At 36.4% G+C, this 16,710-nt stretch overlaps 1 protein-coding gene across 14 annotated transcripts in view; it reads right to left on the bottom strand.

Moving 5' to 3' along the window:
- ADGRV1 (adhesion G protein-coupled receptor V1) overlaps positions 1–16,710 on the bottom strand; it is a 565,462-nt gene that overhangs the window by 468,669 nt on the left and 80,083 nt on the right. For all 14 annotated transcript variants that reach the window (XR_013827796.1, XR_013827797.1, XM_079918356.1 and 11 more), the window contains 4 exons: positions 14,427–14,553; positions 13,560–13,777; positions 12,300–13,043; positions 9,487–9,860 (listed from right to left, as the gene is read on the bottom strand). Coding sequence is in view for 12 of the 14 variants with exons in the window: in XM_079918356.1 (XP_079774482.1) it covers positions 9,487–9,860; positions 12,300–13,043; positions 13,560–13,777; positions 14,427–14,553 (1,463 nt within the window). In the remaining 2 variants the exon portion in view is untranslated. The remainder of the gene's footprint in view (positions 1–9,486; positions 9,861–12,299; positions 13,044–13,559; positions 13,778–14,426; positions 14,554–16,710) is intronic.

Below are 16,710 nucleotides of genomic sequence, written 5' to 3'. Positions count from 1 at the left end.
TGTGCACGGAACATTCTCCAGGATAGATCACATCTTGGGTCACAAATCAAGCCTAAGTAAATTTAAGAAAATTGAAATCATATCAAGCATCTTTTCTGACCACAACACTATGAGATTCAAAATGAATTACAGGGGGAAAAATATAAAAAACACAAACATGTGGAGGCTAAGCACTACTTACTAAATAACCAAGAGATCACTGAAGAAATCAAAGAGGAAATCAAAAAATACCTAGAGACAAACGACAATGAAACACAACAATCCAAAACCTATAGGATGCAGCAAAAGCAGATCTAAGAGGTAAGTTTATAGCTATATAAGCCTACCTCAAGAAACAAGAAAAATCTCAAATAAATAATCTAATCTTACACCTAAAGGAACTAGAGAAAGAAGAAAAAACAAAACCCAAAGTTAGCAGAAGGAAAGAAATCAATAAGATCAGAGCAGAAATAAATGAAATAGAAACAAAGACAACAATAGCAAAGACCAATAAAACTAAAAGCTGGTTCTTTGAGAAGATAAACAAAATTGATAAACCATTAGCCAGACTCATCAAGAAAAAGAGGGAGAGGACTCAAATCAATAAAATTAGAAACGAAAAAGGAGAAGTTACAACAGACACCGCAGAAATACAAAGCATCCTAAGAGACTACTACAAGCAACTCTATGCCAATAAAATGGACAACCTGGAAGAAATGGACAAATTCTTAGAAAGGTATAACCTTCCAAGACTGAACCAGGAAAAAATAGAAAATGTGAACAGACCAGTCACAAGTAATAAAATTGAAACTGTGATTAAAAAGCTTCCAACAAACAAAAGTCCAGGACCAGATGGCTTCACAGGTGAATTCTATCAAAAATTTAGAGAAGAGCTAACACCCATCTTTCTCAAACTCTTCCAAAAAATTGCAGAGGAAGGAACACTCCCAAACTCATTCTCTGAGGCCACCATCACCCTGATACCAAAACCAGACAAAGATACTAAAAGAAAAGAAAATTACAGGCCAATACCACTGATGAATACAGATGCAAAAATCCTCAACAAAATACTAGCAAACAGAATCCAACAACACATTAAAAGGATGATACACCATGGTCAAGTGGGATTTATCCCAGGCATGCAAGGATTCTTCAATACATGCAAATCAATCAATGTGATACACCATATTACCAAACTGAAGAAGAAAAATCATAAAATCATCTCAATAGATGCAGAAAAAGCTTTTGACAAAATTCAACACCCACTCATGATAAAAACTCTCCAGAAAGTGGGCATAGAGAGAAACTACCTCAACATAATAAAGGCCATATATGACAAACCCACAGCAAACATCATCTCAATGGTGAAAACCTGAAAGCATTTCCTCTAAGATCAGGAACAAGACAAGGATGTCCACTCACACCACTATTATTCAGCATAGTGTTGGAAGGCCTAGCCACGGCAATCAGAGAAGAAAAAGAAATAAAAGGAATACAAATTGGAAGAGAAGAAGTAAAACTGTCACTATGTGCAGATGACATGATACTATACATAGAGAATCCTAAAGATGCCACCAGAAAACTACTAGAGCTAATCAATGAATTTGGTAAAGTAGCAGGATACAAAAATAATGCACAGAAATCTGTTGCATTCCTATACACTAATGATGAAAAATCTGAAAGAGAAATTAAGGAAACACTCCCATTTACCATTGCAACAAAAAGAATAAAATACCTAGGAATAAACCTACCTAGGGAGACAAAAGACCTGTATGCACAAAAGACACTGATGAAAGAAATTGAAGATGATACCAACAGATGGAGAGCTATACCATGTTCTTGGATTGGAAGGATCAATATTGTGAAAATGACTATAGTACCCAAAGCAATCTACAGATTCAATGCAATTCTTACCAAATTACCAATGGCATTTTTTACACAAGTAGAACCAAAAATCTTAAAAGTTGTATGGAGACACAAAAGACCCCGAATAGCCAAAGCAGTCTTGAGGGAAAAAAGCAGAGCTGGAGGAATCAGATGCCCTGACTTCAGACTATACTACAAAGCTACAGTAATCAAGACAATATGGTACTGACACAAAAACAGAAACACGGATCAATAGAACAAGATAGAAAGCCCAGAGATAAACCCACACACCTATGGTCAACTAATCTATGACAAAGGAGGCAAGGATATACAATGGAGAAAAGACAGTCTCTTCAATAAGTGGTGCTGGGAAAACTGGACAGCTACATGTAAAAGTATGAAATTAGAACACTCCCTAACACCATACACAAAAATAAACTCAAAATGGATTAGAGACCTTAATGTAAGACTGGACACTATAAAACACTCAGAGGAAAACATAGGAAGAACACTCTTTGAAATAAATCACAGCAAGATCTTTTCTGATCCACCTCCTAGAGAATGGAATAAAAAGAAAAATAATCAATGGGACCTAAGGTAACTTAAAAGCTTTTGCACAGCAAAGGAAACCATAAACAAGACGAAAAGACAACCCTCAGAATGGGAGAAAATATTTGCAAACCAATAAACAGACAAAGGATTAATCTCCAAAATATATAAACAGCTCATGCAGCTCAATATTAAAGAAACAAACAACCCAATCAAAAAATAGGCAGAAAACCTAAATAGACATCTCTCCAAAGAAGACATACAGATGGCCAAGAAGCACATGAAAAGTTGCTCAACATCACTAATTATTAGAGCAATGCAAATCAAAACTACAATAAGGTACCACCTCACACCAGTTAGAATGGGCATTATCAGAAAATCTATAAACAACAAATGCTGGAGAGGGTGTGGAGAAAAGGGAACCCTCTTGCACTGTTGGTGGGAATGTAAATTGATACAGCCACTGTGGAGAACAGTATGGAGATTCCTTAAAAAACTAAAAATAGAATTACCATATGACCCAGCAATCTCACTACTGGGCATATACCCAGAGAAAACCATAATTAAAAAAGACACATGCACTCCAATGCTCATTGCAGCACTATTTACAATAGCCAGGTGATGGAAGCAACCTAAATGCCCATCGACAGACGAATGGATAAAGAAGATGTGGTAAATATATACAATGGAATATTACTCAGCCATAAAAAGGAACGAAATTGAGTCATTTGTAGAGACGTGGATGAATCTAGAGACTGTCATGCAGAGTGAAGTAAGTCAGAATGAGAAAAACAAATATTGTATATTAATGCATATATGTGGAACCTAGAAAACTGGTATAGATGAACCGGTTTGCAGGGCAGAAATGGAGACACAGATGTAGGGAACAAACGTATGGACACCAAGGGGGTAAAGCAGTGGGCGGTAGGGGTGGTGGTGTGATCAACTGGGAGATTGGGATTGACATGTATACAATGATGTGTATAAAATGGATGACTAACAAAAACCTGCTGTATAAAAAACTAAAATAAAATTCAAAAGAAAACTAAAAATGTCAAAAAAGAAAAGAAAAAAATGGAAACGGTTTAACTGCTCTATATTTAAAAAGACTGATCAAAAAATTTAAAAGAGGGCTTCCCTGGTGGCGCAGTGGTTGAGAATCCACCTGCCAATGCAGGGGACATGGGTTCGTGCCCCGGTCCAGGAAGATCCCACATGCCGCGGAGTGGCTAGGCACGTGAGCCATGGCTGCTGAGCCTGCACGTCCGGAGCCTGTGCTCCGCAACGGGAGAGGCTAGAACAGTGAAAGGCCCGTATACCACAAAAAAAAAAAAAAAAAAAAAAAAAAAAAATTTAAAGGAAATTCACCTAATTGACTTTACTTATGTATTTATTTATTTATTTTTGGCTGCGTTGGGTCTTCGTTGCTGTGCTCAGGCTTTCTCTAGTTGTGGCGAGCCGGGGCTACTCTTTGTTGTGGTGTGCGGGCTTCTCACTGCGGTGGCTTCTCTTTTTGCGGAGCATGGGCTCTAGGCCCGTGGGCTTCAGTAGTTGTGGCTCGCGGGCTCTAGAGTGTAGGCTAAGTGGTTGTGCGCACGGGCTTCGTTGCTCTGCGGCATGTGGGATCTTCCCAGACCAGGGCTCAAACCCGTGTCCCCTGTATTGGCAGGCAGATTCTTAACCATTGTGCCACCAGGGAAGCCCCCATCTAATTGACTTTAGAATCATAAATCAAGCAAAAGTACAGGCCAGTATATATGAAGGGGCATAACATCAAGTAATAATCATGAGAACCATCATCACTCAGTTTTTCACAAGAAACAGTAGCAGCCGCTACTGTTTTCTCTTTCGAGTCAGGAACCTGACACATCTTCAGACCATCAGAAAAGTAATTATAAAGGTTAACAATGAGAAGAGTTTTTGAAATACATTTTCCTAGAAAAAATAATATATTATTCCACATGAATTTGGCTTTCTCTATTGAGATAGAAGATTAAAGCTAAACAATTACACATCCACTTAATTTTTTATTTTGTTTCATGCTTGGCTGATGATCTGGGATATCAGATTATACCAATATCACTTATATCTAAAGGAATCTATTCACATAACATAGGGCAGGCACATAAAAACAAACACAGTCCAAGTTAAATAATACTCTCGTTTTTAAAAAGATCCTCTCAAAATATCTCTAAATTTATTCTTAAGCCATGAGTTTATAAATATAAAACATAATCCAAATAGTAGTTGTAAAAGTAAAGTAAGACTAGCAAATTCTATGAATCATTAGGAAAAGCAACTCTATAATTATGTGGTATACAAGACTGCAGGACATAAAAAAAACAGTGCGAAAAGAAGGTGGAGAGAAAATAACATTGTTAAGTACGAAGAATAACAAAACACAGGAAGGCAATATGATAATGTGACTACTAGGCAATACGTCCAACAAAAATCAGCCATCTGTTCAATACAGAGCCCACTAGGAATCCAAAGAATTATTTGGCATACCCCACCAGGGCTCTAAACTACATTTGTTCATTCTTTCAATTAAATTTATTAAGCACCTGCTATTTGACAGGACACGGTGTACCTGTTTAGGAGGAAACAAATCACAAAATAATCTCATCTCTTTCAATATGCCATCAAGTAGACTATGTCATATTCCACATATTTTCATTATTTGTTTAAGATCTTATTATGCTTTCATTTTAACCTTAATATTACTTTATGTCATATGAATCTATGAAAAATGCAAAAGCATAACATAATTCAGAGAGAAGTCTTTAAACGATCTCTATCGGCTTCAGCATTTTTGGAGGAATAAGAAAAAAGTTAACTTTTCAATGTCACTGAAACATCACAATGCAGAAGAATCTATGGAAGTGACAGTGGTTTTTATTTCTGAAAATGAAGCAAGTAACCATAAAATTTAAACTCAAGATAATTCCAGGTATAAACCACCAGTTCTCAAATATTTTAGTTTCAGGACTCCTGAGCTCTCATAAAAATGACTGAGAACCCCAAAGAGTTTCTTGCTTATGTTGGTGAAATCTGCTGATATTTACCATTTTATGAATGAAAATTGAAAAAAAATTAAATATTGATATACTAACTCATTTTAAATAGCAATAATAAGCTCATGTTAACATAAGCAACGTATTTTATGAAAACTAACTATATTCTCTAAAACAAAAAAATAATGATGGGGGCATTGTTTTTACATTTTTGCAATTCTCTTCAAAGTCTAGCTTAACAGAAGACAGCTAGATTCTCATATCTCCATTTGTAATCAATTTGTCTGTTGCTATTTGTTATTTTGGTTGAAGTATATGAAGACTATCCAGCGTTACATAGATATATAACTGGAAAAGGAAGAGGATTACAATAGTGTTTTCAGACAGCTGTGGGTATTCTTCCTCAATATTATACCAAAATTTGACAAGTGGTAGTTTAGTTGCAATGTGGAATCATACTCTAAGACATTAAAATCCATTGGTCTACCTTGCACTTTAAATCAGTCTTTACCCATGCATGATTCTGTAACAATACACGTGGATTATTTGGAGAATATTGGTTCACTGAGTTATACAGATCTTCCAAATGTTGATGTATTTCATTATACAAAATAAGTAAATCACACTTGCTAATATCACTACCAATCTTATCTGAAAAGTCTTTAAGTATTGGGAAACCATCAAGTTCACTTTGGCAGGTAAAATGTCCCAACAACCCTAATTTTTGTTTGAAAGCTCAAATTTTTATCACTGGCAACAAATACTATCAGTTGTTTTCCAGGTAGTCACTGACTCACTTCATTCATTTCCATGAAAATGCCTGCCAGATACCCAAGTCTGAATAACCAAACTTTGTTGGTCATTTTTCAAGTAAAAATGGTGTTCCACGAAAAGAGCAGCCAGTTCAGCTCACAACTCAGTATCTGCACAAACGCTTTTCTTCACAACTATCATGTTTTGTTAATGTAGCAGAAGTGCTTTATTTGTGCTTCTCATTTCACAACACGGAATGTTAAAAAGGTGGGTATTCAAGGGTAGAAATTTTATCAAATTAATGTTTTGTATTGTTTCATCAAAGATACTCAAGTGAAATATTCACCTTTTAAACTACAGGTGTGTGGTGATAAATAAAACAATGACAACTGGTACAGTTTTGTGCCACTGCCTTGATTCATACAAAGGCACTAGCAGCTAGCAGTTTCGGCAACTGTGGCTTTTGCAGTGCAAATGTCAATAAAATGAAAAAGAGATCATAGCATTTTATAAAATTAGGTTTGACTTTTGTAGAACTCCTGAAAGATCTCAGGAACCCCTAGGGGTCCTTGCGCTACACTTTGAGAATGACTTCAGTAAGCAATCAATAAATATTGATGACGGTCATCACGACAAAAATATTTCATATCACTCCTGTCTTCATATCACACCAAGATGAAAGTACGAGTTTTATACTTCAATTCTTAAGACTTTCAAGAATGAAAATTCTGTAATCTTCCTGACAATCAAATTCCAATATCTGATCTTTTAGACACAACACTTTCCCTATATTAACCATCTAAACTTTACTCCTTCCAGTATAGATGTATTCTATTTCTCTCTCAGGTGGGCTTGGAGAATAACCAGTCAAGTTTTCTTTTTCTTTCCAGCGGTTATACAACTATATATGCTGTGGCTCCTATAAGGAAGTTCTCTTCTGCAATCAAAGGTTGACTGGCCCTGTTCAAATTCTGAAATATCTGGGAACAAAGGTGGAATACCTAGGTGGAACTAAACCAACACCAACACAATCTATCAATGGAAATTGTGAGATAAGCCAGCACTGAAGACTTACTATCATGTCCCAGAAAGTCAGAGAAACACTCAAAAACTACTCATTTTAGGCAGGTTTTAAAAACTTATGTATTGTTTTGTTTTGTTTTTCAGTTTGGCTGTTTATGCAGCTTAGCTGAATCTGGTTGTGTTTGTTATTTGAACTATGAGCCTTTTCATGTCTTGATATTAAAATACATTCACAAGTTCAACAAAGATTTATTGAGTACCTACTATGTGCCATGCTAGGTCCTAGAGGTACAATAATGAACAATAATAAAACTCTTTCACCTCTGTGGTAGAAAGGGATAGGCAGTATATAAGCAGGCTTATTAATAACATACGGAATTGAAGCGTGTGATCAATGCTACAAAAAAAAAGTAAAACTAGGTGAAGGGATGGAGAGTGACCAGTTAGGAGAAGTGGGAGGATTACTTTAAATTAAAAAGTCTTTACTGAGTAGATGTCTTTGGAGCTGAGACTTGAATGACTAATTCTGAGGATGTGGAATAAGAGTGTTCCAGATTGAAAGGCTAGGAAGTGCTGATGCCCTGAGATTGGAACTGAAACGAGGAAACTCTGACTGAAACATACTGACCAAAGAGGAGAATTACACAAGAAGTCAGAGCCATAGGCAGGTGCCAGGTCATGAAGTGATATGAAGGGAAGCTGATTTTAGATGGCACAGAATGGTTCTCACAACCTGATGGAAGTCACTTCGTCTTTTTAAAAATAGAGATGATGATATCAAACATACATGGGGGAAAGACAACAGGTTAGAATTCACAAGACATAAGTTCAAATTCCAGTTCTTCCCACTGTATCTTAGAAACAAAAGAAGGCAGGGGGAGAAAATTAGTATTTATTAAATACTAGTAATTGCCACACTTTGTTTCTGTTTTGGCGGTACGCGGGCCTCTCACCGTCGTGGCCTCTCCCGTTGCGGAGCACAGGCTCCGGACGCGCAGGCTCAGCGGCCATGGCTCACGGGCCCAGCCGCTCTGCGGCATGCGGGATCCTCCTGGACCAGGGCACGAACCCGTGTCCCCTGCATAGGCAGGCGTATTCTCAACCACTGCGCCACCAGGGAAGCCCAACTGCCACACTTTGCATCAGGTATTTGATCCTATCTCATTTAATTCAACTAGGGTTAGTTATTTTCTCAGGTCTCTAAGCTGCCGTTTCTAACCCTTCGAAGTGGAGAAGGTAATAATTAATATTTGTTGCAGCTACATTATAAATTATCAGAAAGGTGCATAAAAAACTAACATGTAAAGTTCTTTGACATCTAAGTATCTAAAAGTATTATCATTATAGATAAACATATTTCTCTTTTAAGTCATAGATTTGTATGACATTTGTCCTCCCTGTCTAGGATATTCTATTTCTGGTATAGAAAAAGAACACTTATTGAAGATCTCTTATGATTGTCACCAAACCAAAGAATAAGAGGGGCAATAAAACACTCCAGAGAGCCAGGCACCCCAATTTGAGCTATTGATACAATGAGCCCTATGACCTAGATATTTTTTTCAAGCTCTACCCATTCATGTTTTTCTTAATTGCTTCAATTTACATATGCACCCCTCTAAACCTCCAAGAATCAACTTGCAAAAGGAAAGCCTCTCTTGTTCGTTGGCATCCTTTCATGGACACTGAGCTGTTGCTTCACACAGAACACCTGTGAAGCGGTTTCATAAGATCTCACATTACTGAACAGGAAACCAAGATGATTACGAATCCTTGAAAGCTTGGAAAGGACTGATAAGGGCAGTAAAACTGCCTAATGAATTAAGCTGGCCAAGATGGGTGATAAGAAAGGCATTTACATCCAACATGGAAGAACACTGTAACTACTCAAGAACGTTTCATATGTGGGGAAAAAACCCTCAAAAAATCATATTTTAATAAAGCCTCAATTACAATTATTCATAGAAGCTTTCAATATATATTATTTCATTTACTTACACAGTAGCCAAAACGTAAATTACATGTGGAGTACAATTATGCATTCTGTGAAATGCATTAACTTTAAAGATAATCTCTAAAGTTTCATTTGCTAACTTATTACTACTTCTCTCAGCTTATTAAGCTTCTGATTCAAACTGTGAACTTATAAGAGAAAAGACCTTATAATTTACATTTGCACCGCTGGCTATAGCATACTTCTGGGCCTAGTGTCAATACTCAGGCAATCTTACCAAATGAAAGAAAGCCCACTCCCGAACAAATCCACGAACTAACTCTGAAATTCACCAGACTCACTACTTACCTCTGGTATACAGGCTCCTGTGAAACCAAACAAGCCATTGGCATTGTCACTTTTTTGTATTATCAATCTTGCTGTAGTATTCTCTTCAGAAATGCGAGCTCCTCCACATACAGAGACTAGTTTAAGAATGAATAATTCTTCTCCTTCCTCTTCATTGTCATCTCTTGCAGAAATAATGAATGATTTGTTAGTTTCTCCCTGTCTGAATTCCAGATATCCAGAAACAGGGTGTAAATCACTCTTTGCTGGCATGGCATGAAGTTCGTAAATTTCTTCAAGGGTCAATTTCTGCTCATAGGCCCTCACATCCTGCATCAGACCTGTAAATCTGTCGTTGCCATTCACTCCTGCCCCAATTCTCAGTGTTCCTGGACCTGAAATTAGAAATGGGTTTAAATGCTACAATAACCACAATTATCCTGTCCTAAATTACAAGTGTGATTCAGAAAGTGAAGCGATTTTATTAAAAAGTCTTATTAGGTAAGTAAAGCTTTCACATAACTAGAACACAATTAAATAAAGGCTATCTATTATAATGAAAAATGAATCAGTAAAGTAATCGCTGGGATTTAAGATATTTTGTACCAAAGGATATGTTGTACATGCGTAGGTATGTGTATATACGTATGTATATGTATATATTTGGATAGACATTTCTTATGGGAAATCTAAAAATTTCCTTGCACATCTAAGAATGGAATGATTCAATTCAGTCACAATTTTAAAACTTTAGTATTACTATTCTTTGAGAACTTCAATTCTTGATCTGTTAGAAATTCACCTTGAGTTAAATGAAGCTGTGAGAATTCAGCAAAAGGAGTTTTTGTGGACCAAAAATAACTTTTAATCCAAACAACTAATGCAATATATGTAGAAAAAGAAATATTGCTTCCCAGGAACAACATTATATGAGTTTTAAGGACTTTTTCATGATAGTAACAATATGCAGCTCAACTCTTTACTATGCATCAATAATAACCCTTTTTAGGAATTCACCAATTCTTATTACTTTACTTATTCCCTCTCCAATAACTCAACTAAGATATTTATGTAAGATGAGAGTTTGGCAGTGATTTGGGATTGCCTCCATGCCTTCTCCAGAGGTTCTGGACTGACTATATAGTAATGAGAGTGAAATATCTACAATAGACAAAAATACAGATGAACTTCACACACAATACTGAACAAACCCCAGACACTCAAGCGTACGCACTGCTCAATTCTATGTACATAAATTTTAAAAACATTTAAAACTAATCTTATGCTCTTAGAAATGGCAATCGTAGTTGGGCATGATGATGAGTCAATGACTAGAGAAGAGCCAAAGAGGGCTTCTGGAACACTGTTTCTTGATCTGGGGGCTGGTTACATGGAGTGCTGAAACTGATGAATTTTAAATTTTTTAAAATTCATCTACCTGTACACCTATATACACTTTTGTATATTTTATAATATACATAAAATATCCTATATTTCATTAATAACCTAAATATAAATATATATCTTTTCAATTTTATTTATAAGTTACAAATTACATAGACAATATAAGTTCCTTGCAGTAAGCTACATAAAGAAACACCAGCTCTTATTTTCCCCAATCTTTCCCATTCTACCACCATGTCATCATGGTGGTTAACATCATGTCAAAAAAATTGATGTTAACATCAATGTTAACAGACATATGTATATATTCACACAATCAAAAGATTAATAATTTGGGCTTCCCTGGTGGCACAGTGGTTGAGAGTCTGCCTGCCGATGCAGGGGACACAGGTTCGTGCCCCGGTCCGGGAAGATCCCACATGCCGTGGAGCAGCTAGGCCCGTGAGCCATGGCCACTGAGCCTGCATGTCCTGAGCCTGTGCTCCGCAACGGGAGAGGCCACGGCAGTGAGAGGCCCGCGTACCGCAAAAAAAAAAAGATTAATAATTTAATGCCACAGATTGTTGTAAGCACGGTTCTACAGGCTGAAATCAGTAGTGTGGGTATGTTATTCTTTTGCCCATCTTTTTTCCTACTAGGAAAGAAAAAATACAATCAGATATTTAATGCAGGAGGTTCAGAAGGAAAATATTCTGTTAAGATATAACCATATAAGCTCTGCTCTACTTTCCTACTAAATAAAAAAACAAAATCAAATTATAGGATAGAGGGGCTGGGAGGGAACTGGTCATTATAACAGAAATAACTGATATTTGGACATAAACATGCACACAAGTGTGTTTCTCAAGGAAACAGCACATAATTCAGCTTAAAGATAAGGATTCTCTCTCTTTAAAGCACACCATAGAATTCATCAATTTAACTCCTGATACTATAAACCCCTGTAATTGCTGGATTGTTCAATATGATTTTCTTTTAATTTCTCTTTAACCTTATCTCCACCACCCTTTACCTCCAGAACACTGAGCTGACAGCAGTTCTCCAGATACAATACTCTGCTTCACACTTCTACACCTTTGTTCTCTTTTCTACCTGGAATTATCACACCCATCCCTCCTACTATCACAAGAGGAATTTTTTTTCTTTCTTCCTTATTAATTTTTTCTTTCTTCCTACAATGTGTTGAAGTGATCTGTTTGCACACCTCTCTCCCAGAGCCTATTTCAGGTACTTTAAGGGCAGAGACTCTGCCTGATTCATTTCTGCAACACTCAGCACAGAACTTATGGTCTTGGTAGACGTGTAGCTTTATTTAAAAAAATAAACCAATAATACATGAGCAGATTTTTAAATACCCACTAGCCTTTTTAAGACGTCAAAATTTTTAAAAACTCAAAATTCAGGGTCCTAATTGTAAAGATAACACTCACCATCAGTAATGGCTTCTCCTTTTAGACTCTTGATTCCTCTGGGCATTGCATTTCCATCAAGGTAGAATTCAATTATACCATCATCGAGGATAATTAGAAGATGCAGCCAAACATTTTCTTCTAAGTATTTCATGACTGTCGTCTTGGCAATATATGTAGCATCAGAACCCAGAGTTTTGTAATGAAGGGAAAGTGTCACATGGGATTCATCTGTTTGAATTTTTACCCCATAGTAGATGCTTCCATTACCATCATCCTTTGCTATAACAAATCCATTCGTATTGGCATTGGGCATTACCCAAGCTGAAAATGTAAAGTTGGCAATTGAGTTGTTCCTTGAGGGATGGTATTTTGGATTAACAGTTCCAAATGCACCCTCTAGTCCACTGAAGTACAAAGCATCTGTTCCACTATGGTGACGCCTCATGTGCGGTTGTGAATGCACAGTGCTGGGAAAAATTCCAGCCAGCAAAAAATCTATCATTGGAGGCAAACCAGCAGTGAACTCACTAGACAGTATTTCCCAGCCTACTCGTACATCACAGAAGACACCCTGCTGCCTCAGAACAGTAAAGTTGGTGATATAAGACATATCATCTTCTGAGAGGACATCTTCTGCCACTTCTCTCTCTAGGCACTCTGGATCAAAGATAAAAACTCCAAAGGGATCATCATTGAATGGAATCATTACTGTCACCTGGAGGTTGGTTCCTGCTAGTTGGCCCCCAGGACCTGGGGACCCACCTGTAATAAGATAATTTATAAGGAATGAAAAACCAGCATTGGGAGTACTTTCTAGTACAAGATGAAGACAAAAAGAATTTGTTTAGCAAACTTCTCATTAAGTAATTTACTTGTTTATCAATGAACAATAGTGTCACCATATGGCCTTCACCACATTTTCAAGGGTATTCTGGTTCAGTATTTCATTAACAACCAGTTGAGCCTGAAAAGAGGATACTAACTAGAAAGGTTTAATTCCCATGCTTAAAACCAAAAGTGATGGGAAAATTGATTATTTAAATTATGGTATGAAGACCAACTTTAAGCTACCATGAATCTGTACTTCCTAACTACCATTAATGTTTTGTTTGAGATACTCTATTTGGTGTGGAAAAAAAATCTATTTACAAGTTTGAGGATGGATATGTCTCCATCCATAAAACTTCATTTAACTGCATTTTCTATACAGCTCTAATTATTCCAGCATAAAATAGTAAATTTTGGTGGTAAAATAAAAGAGATGAGAAAACACAGCACCTGAAATGTTCACAAGCTTTAAAATATAAAACTCATTGAATTCAGGAATTTTGTCTGGAAAAGCATGGAGAATTATTGGTTTGGCTCCTTCTCCATCCATAAAGTTAACAGTGCCTGAAGTTTCGTAGAACTCTTGTCCAGGTTGCAAAGCAGAATCATTCTGAAAGAGCTGCCAAGCCACAGAAACATTGCCAAAGTGTCCTCGGTGCCTCAAAATCCTGTATAACAAATTAAAGAAAATTATTTCTTATGAAAAATGTATAAGTAGTAACTCTACTGAGAACTTTCTGTATTATCTCAGAAATACACTTTGTCTATTTATCATGTTTAATATAAACCAGCCAGCCAGTTCTTACTGAGCAACCAAGAAGAATCTCATGGAAAAGGAAGAACGAAGTAGAACTTCAAATAATAAAAAGAAGCAGTCTTAAAATTCATAATCTTCGAAGTCCAAACTGAAAGATAAAGTCTAAGATAAATCCAATCGAAAAATATTTAGATGAGAATTGGCAAGAGTTCCTCAAAAGCAAAGCCTAGGGTGAGGGTAGTCACATATCATTTAAAAGAAGAATTCCAGAAGACCTTGAATAATTGAAGTCTCTCAGTCTTGACGAGGAACAGAAGTGGGGTAAAGGAGGGTGGGGAGAGTATTTTCTGCTTTCCATCTAAAGTGTCAGGGTTTTTTTTAACAAGTGGAAACAACATGAACAAAGTTTACAATTCATTCAGACTACCAACTTTGAAATTATTCCATTCTTAACCATTTTTTTAATTTTGAAAGATTAACAATGTTTCAAATTTTTGCATACATAAAGATTTTATTTTATTTTAACCAATTTTGAATTTGCCTTGTCCAAATATACTTACCAAAATGAATTAGTCTTTCCTTCTTCTACTGCTTTGTCTATGGGCTCCAAGGAAAAAATACCATTTGGGTCATCATTAGCTTCAATTATCACTGTAGCTATTCCAAATTGATATACTACTGTATCACCTAAATTAAAAATGGAAAAGTCAAAATAACAAAAAAGTACTTGACTTATTGTTAAATTTGTATTTTTAAACTAAGAAACAGTTTAAAATAAGGTTCAAATTCCAGGAAGAATTTCCTCATTGAAGGTCATAAATAAATGAAAGAGATGGCTAAATAAGTTTAATGTGACCTGTCTCTGAAGAAATGTTTAATTACAGAAGAACTACTTTACTGAAAAACATACATATTTTTCTTTGCAATAGGGATATCACCTCAATAGTTTAATTAGAAATTAAAAACATAGCTTTATCAAATTTCAACATTTTGAGGTAGATTCTTTCATTTCATAAAAATTAAAGTATTACCCCATAAGATATATTAATTAGAATCACTTGCTTAAATATTGGATCGACCAAAAAGTTCATTCCGGTTTTTCCAAAACATCTTATGGAAAAACCTGAACGAACCTTTTGGGCAACCCAATTATTTCCCTTTAGATCTCAGCCTTTAGGCAGCAGAGTCTGATCTGGTCATACATAGAACAAAGCAATCTTTATGATGTTGAACTTGATTCCTTTCTACTCCAATTGTTTCCACAGTATGTTAGCACCATTACAGCCAATAAATTAGGTCTCTTCTCATCACTCCCCTGAGGTCCATAGCTTTTCCTCTTACTGGAGCTGTTCCCTCTGTGAGCAAAAGTCTTCCCAACCTTTATTCACTTCTTTTCACTCCTCAGGACCCAGCTCAAGCAACAACTCTTCCGGGAATTCTTCCTTGAATTCCCAAGTTAAGTGCATCCTCCACTGTGTTCCTACAGCACTTTCAATCTGGGATAGTGATTATCACCTTATATTAATACACACACACACTGACACGTACACACACTCAGGCACACACACACACACACAATATTACTGTTAAGTCCTTCTACAAATGCTTCTCAATCAATTTCATCCCCTAGCAGGGTAGATGCTCAGTCATTGGTATTTATCAAAGTTCGCTGAACTGATACAAATAAAACTTTGAAAATTAGACGAGGACAACACCTAAAACTAAAATTAGAGAAAAAGAAATACGTGGCAAACCAGCACATTAAAAATAATTTATATAAATATACAATTGTACTCAACCTTACTTGATGATTAGCAAATGGAAAGAGGAAAGGAACATAAAAACAGACAGTAAATCACTGTATAGAAAATCCTGACATTATGGAGTAATAAAATAACTTAAAATATATCATAAAATCTAACAAAAACAAATAAAAACAAGAACGCCTAATTTTGGCAGGGTTCTGCTATAATGTGCATTTGTTATGCAACATGTCATAGGTGGTATTGAAAATAATGGAGAGGAAGGGGAATAGGAAGAAAGACACAAAGAGAAAGAGACAAAGGAATAGGGAGAATGATAAACACAGCACAAACAAAAATTAAGTGATCTCTTTCTTTTCCTCTTCTTCTTTCTTACTATTTCAGTCTAAGAGGTAGAGCACAATGCAGGCACGCTGTGAGTTAGGGATACGATACCACAGTGACCCAACACAAGGTTAGAGCTCACGCAGGGTAAGGAAGGCATCTCCAACAGAGAAAAGCTTGGGGTTCGATGTTGGAGTCTGAGTGGTGTGGGAGGGCATCCACATGAGGGTAAGGGGTTGGCCTAGAGCAGGAAGCTAGAATACTACTGCAGTAAGAAAAGCAGACTCATTGTGGGAAGAAGGTAGACGAAGCAATGGGAAAGTGGTTACACACAAGGTGAATTAATCAAATAAGTAAATATATTGATATTAAAGATAATCGGAGTTGGACTGCTCATTACCAGGGGAGGAAGGGATAAATATGAAAACGAGAAGGAAACTTGTGGTATTGGATAGAAATGGAGACCCTAGGTGAACTAATGGTCTTCAATGTATACAGTTGGGTACAGAACTACAGATGTTAATGTGCATGTGTATATACATAAATTCATACATACATACATATATTCTCTATCTCTGTAAGAGGGCCTAGGAGGACCATAAACTCAATAATAATTAGCATACCTAGTGCAGAGGTCCTGGTTTCTACATAACATTCTTGGGCTTTCCCTGGTGGTGCAGTGGTTGAAAATCCACCTAACAATGCAGGGTACATGGGTTCAAGCCCTGGTCTGGGAAGATCCCACATGCCGTGGAGC

Source organism: Stenella coeruleoalba, assembly GCF_951394435.1.
Source record: "Stenella coeruleoalba genome assembly, chromosome: 3".
Taxonomy (NCBI): domain Eukaryota; kingdom Metazoa; phylum Chordata; class Mammalia; order Artiodactyla; family Delphinidae; genus Stenella; species Stenella coeruleoalba.
This window is presented reverse-complemented; position numbering and strand designations above follow the sequence as displayed.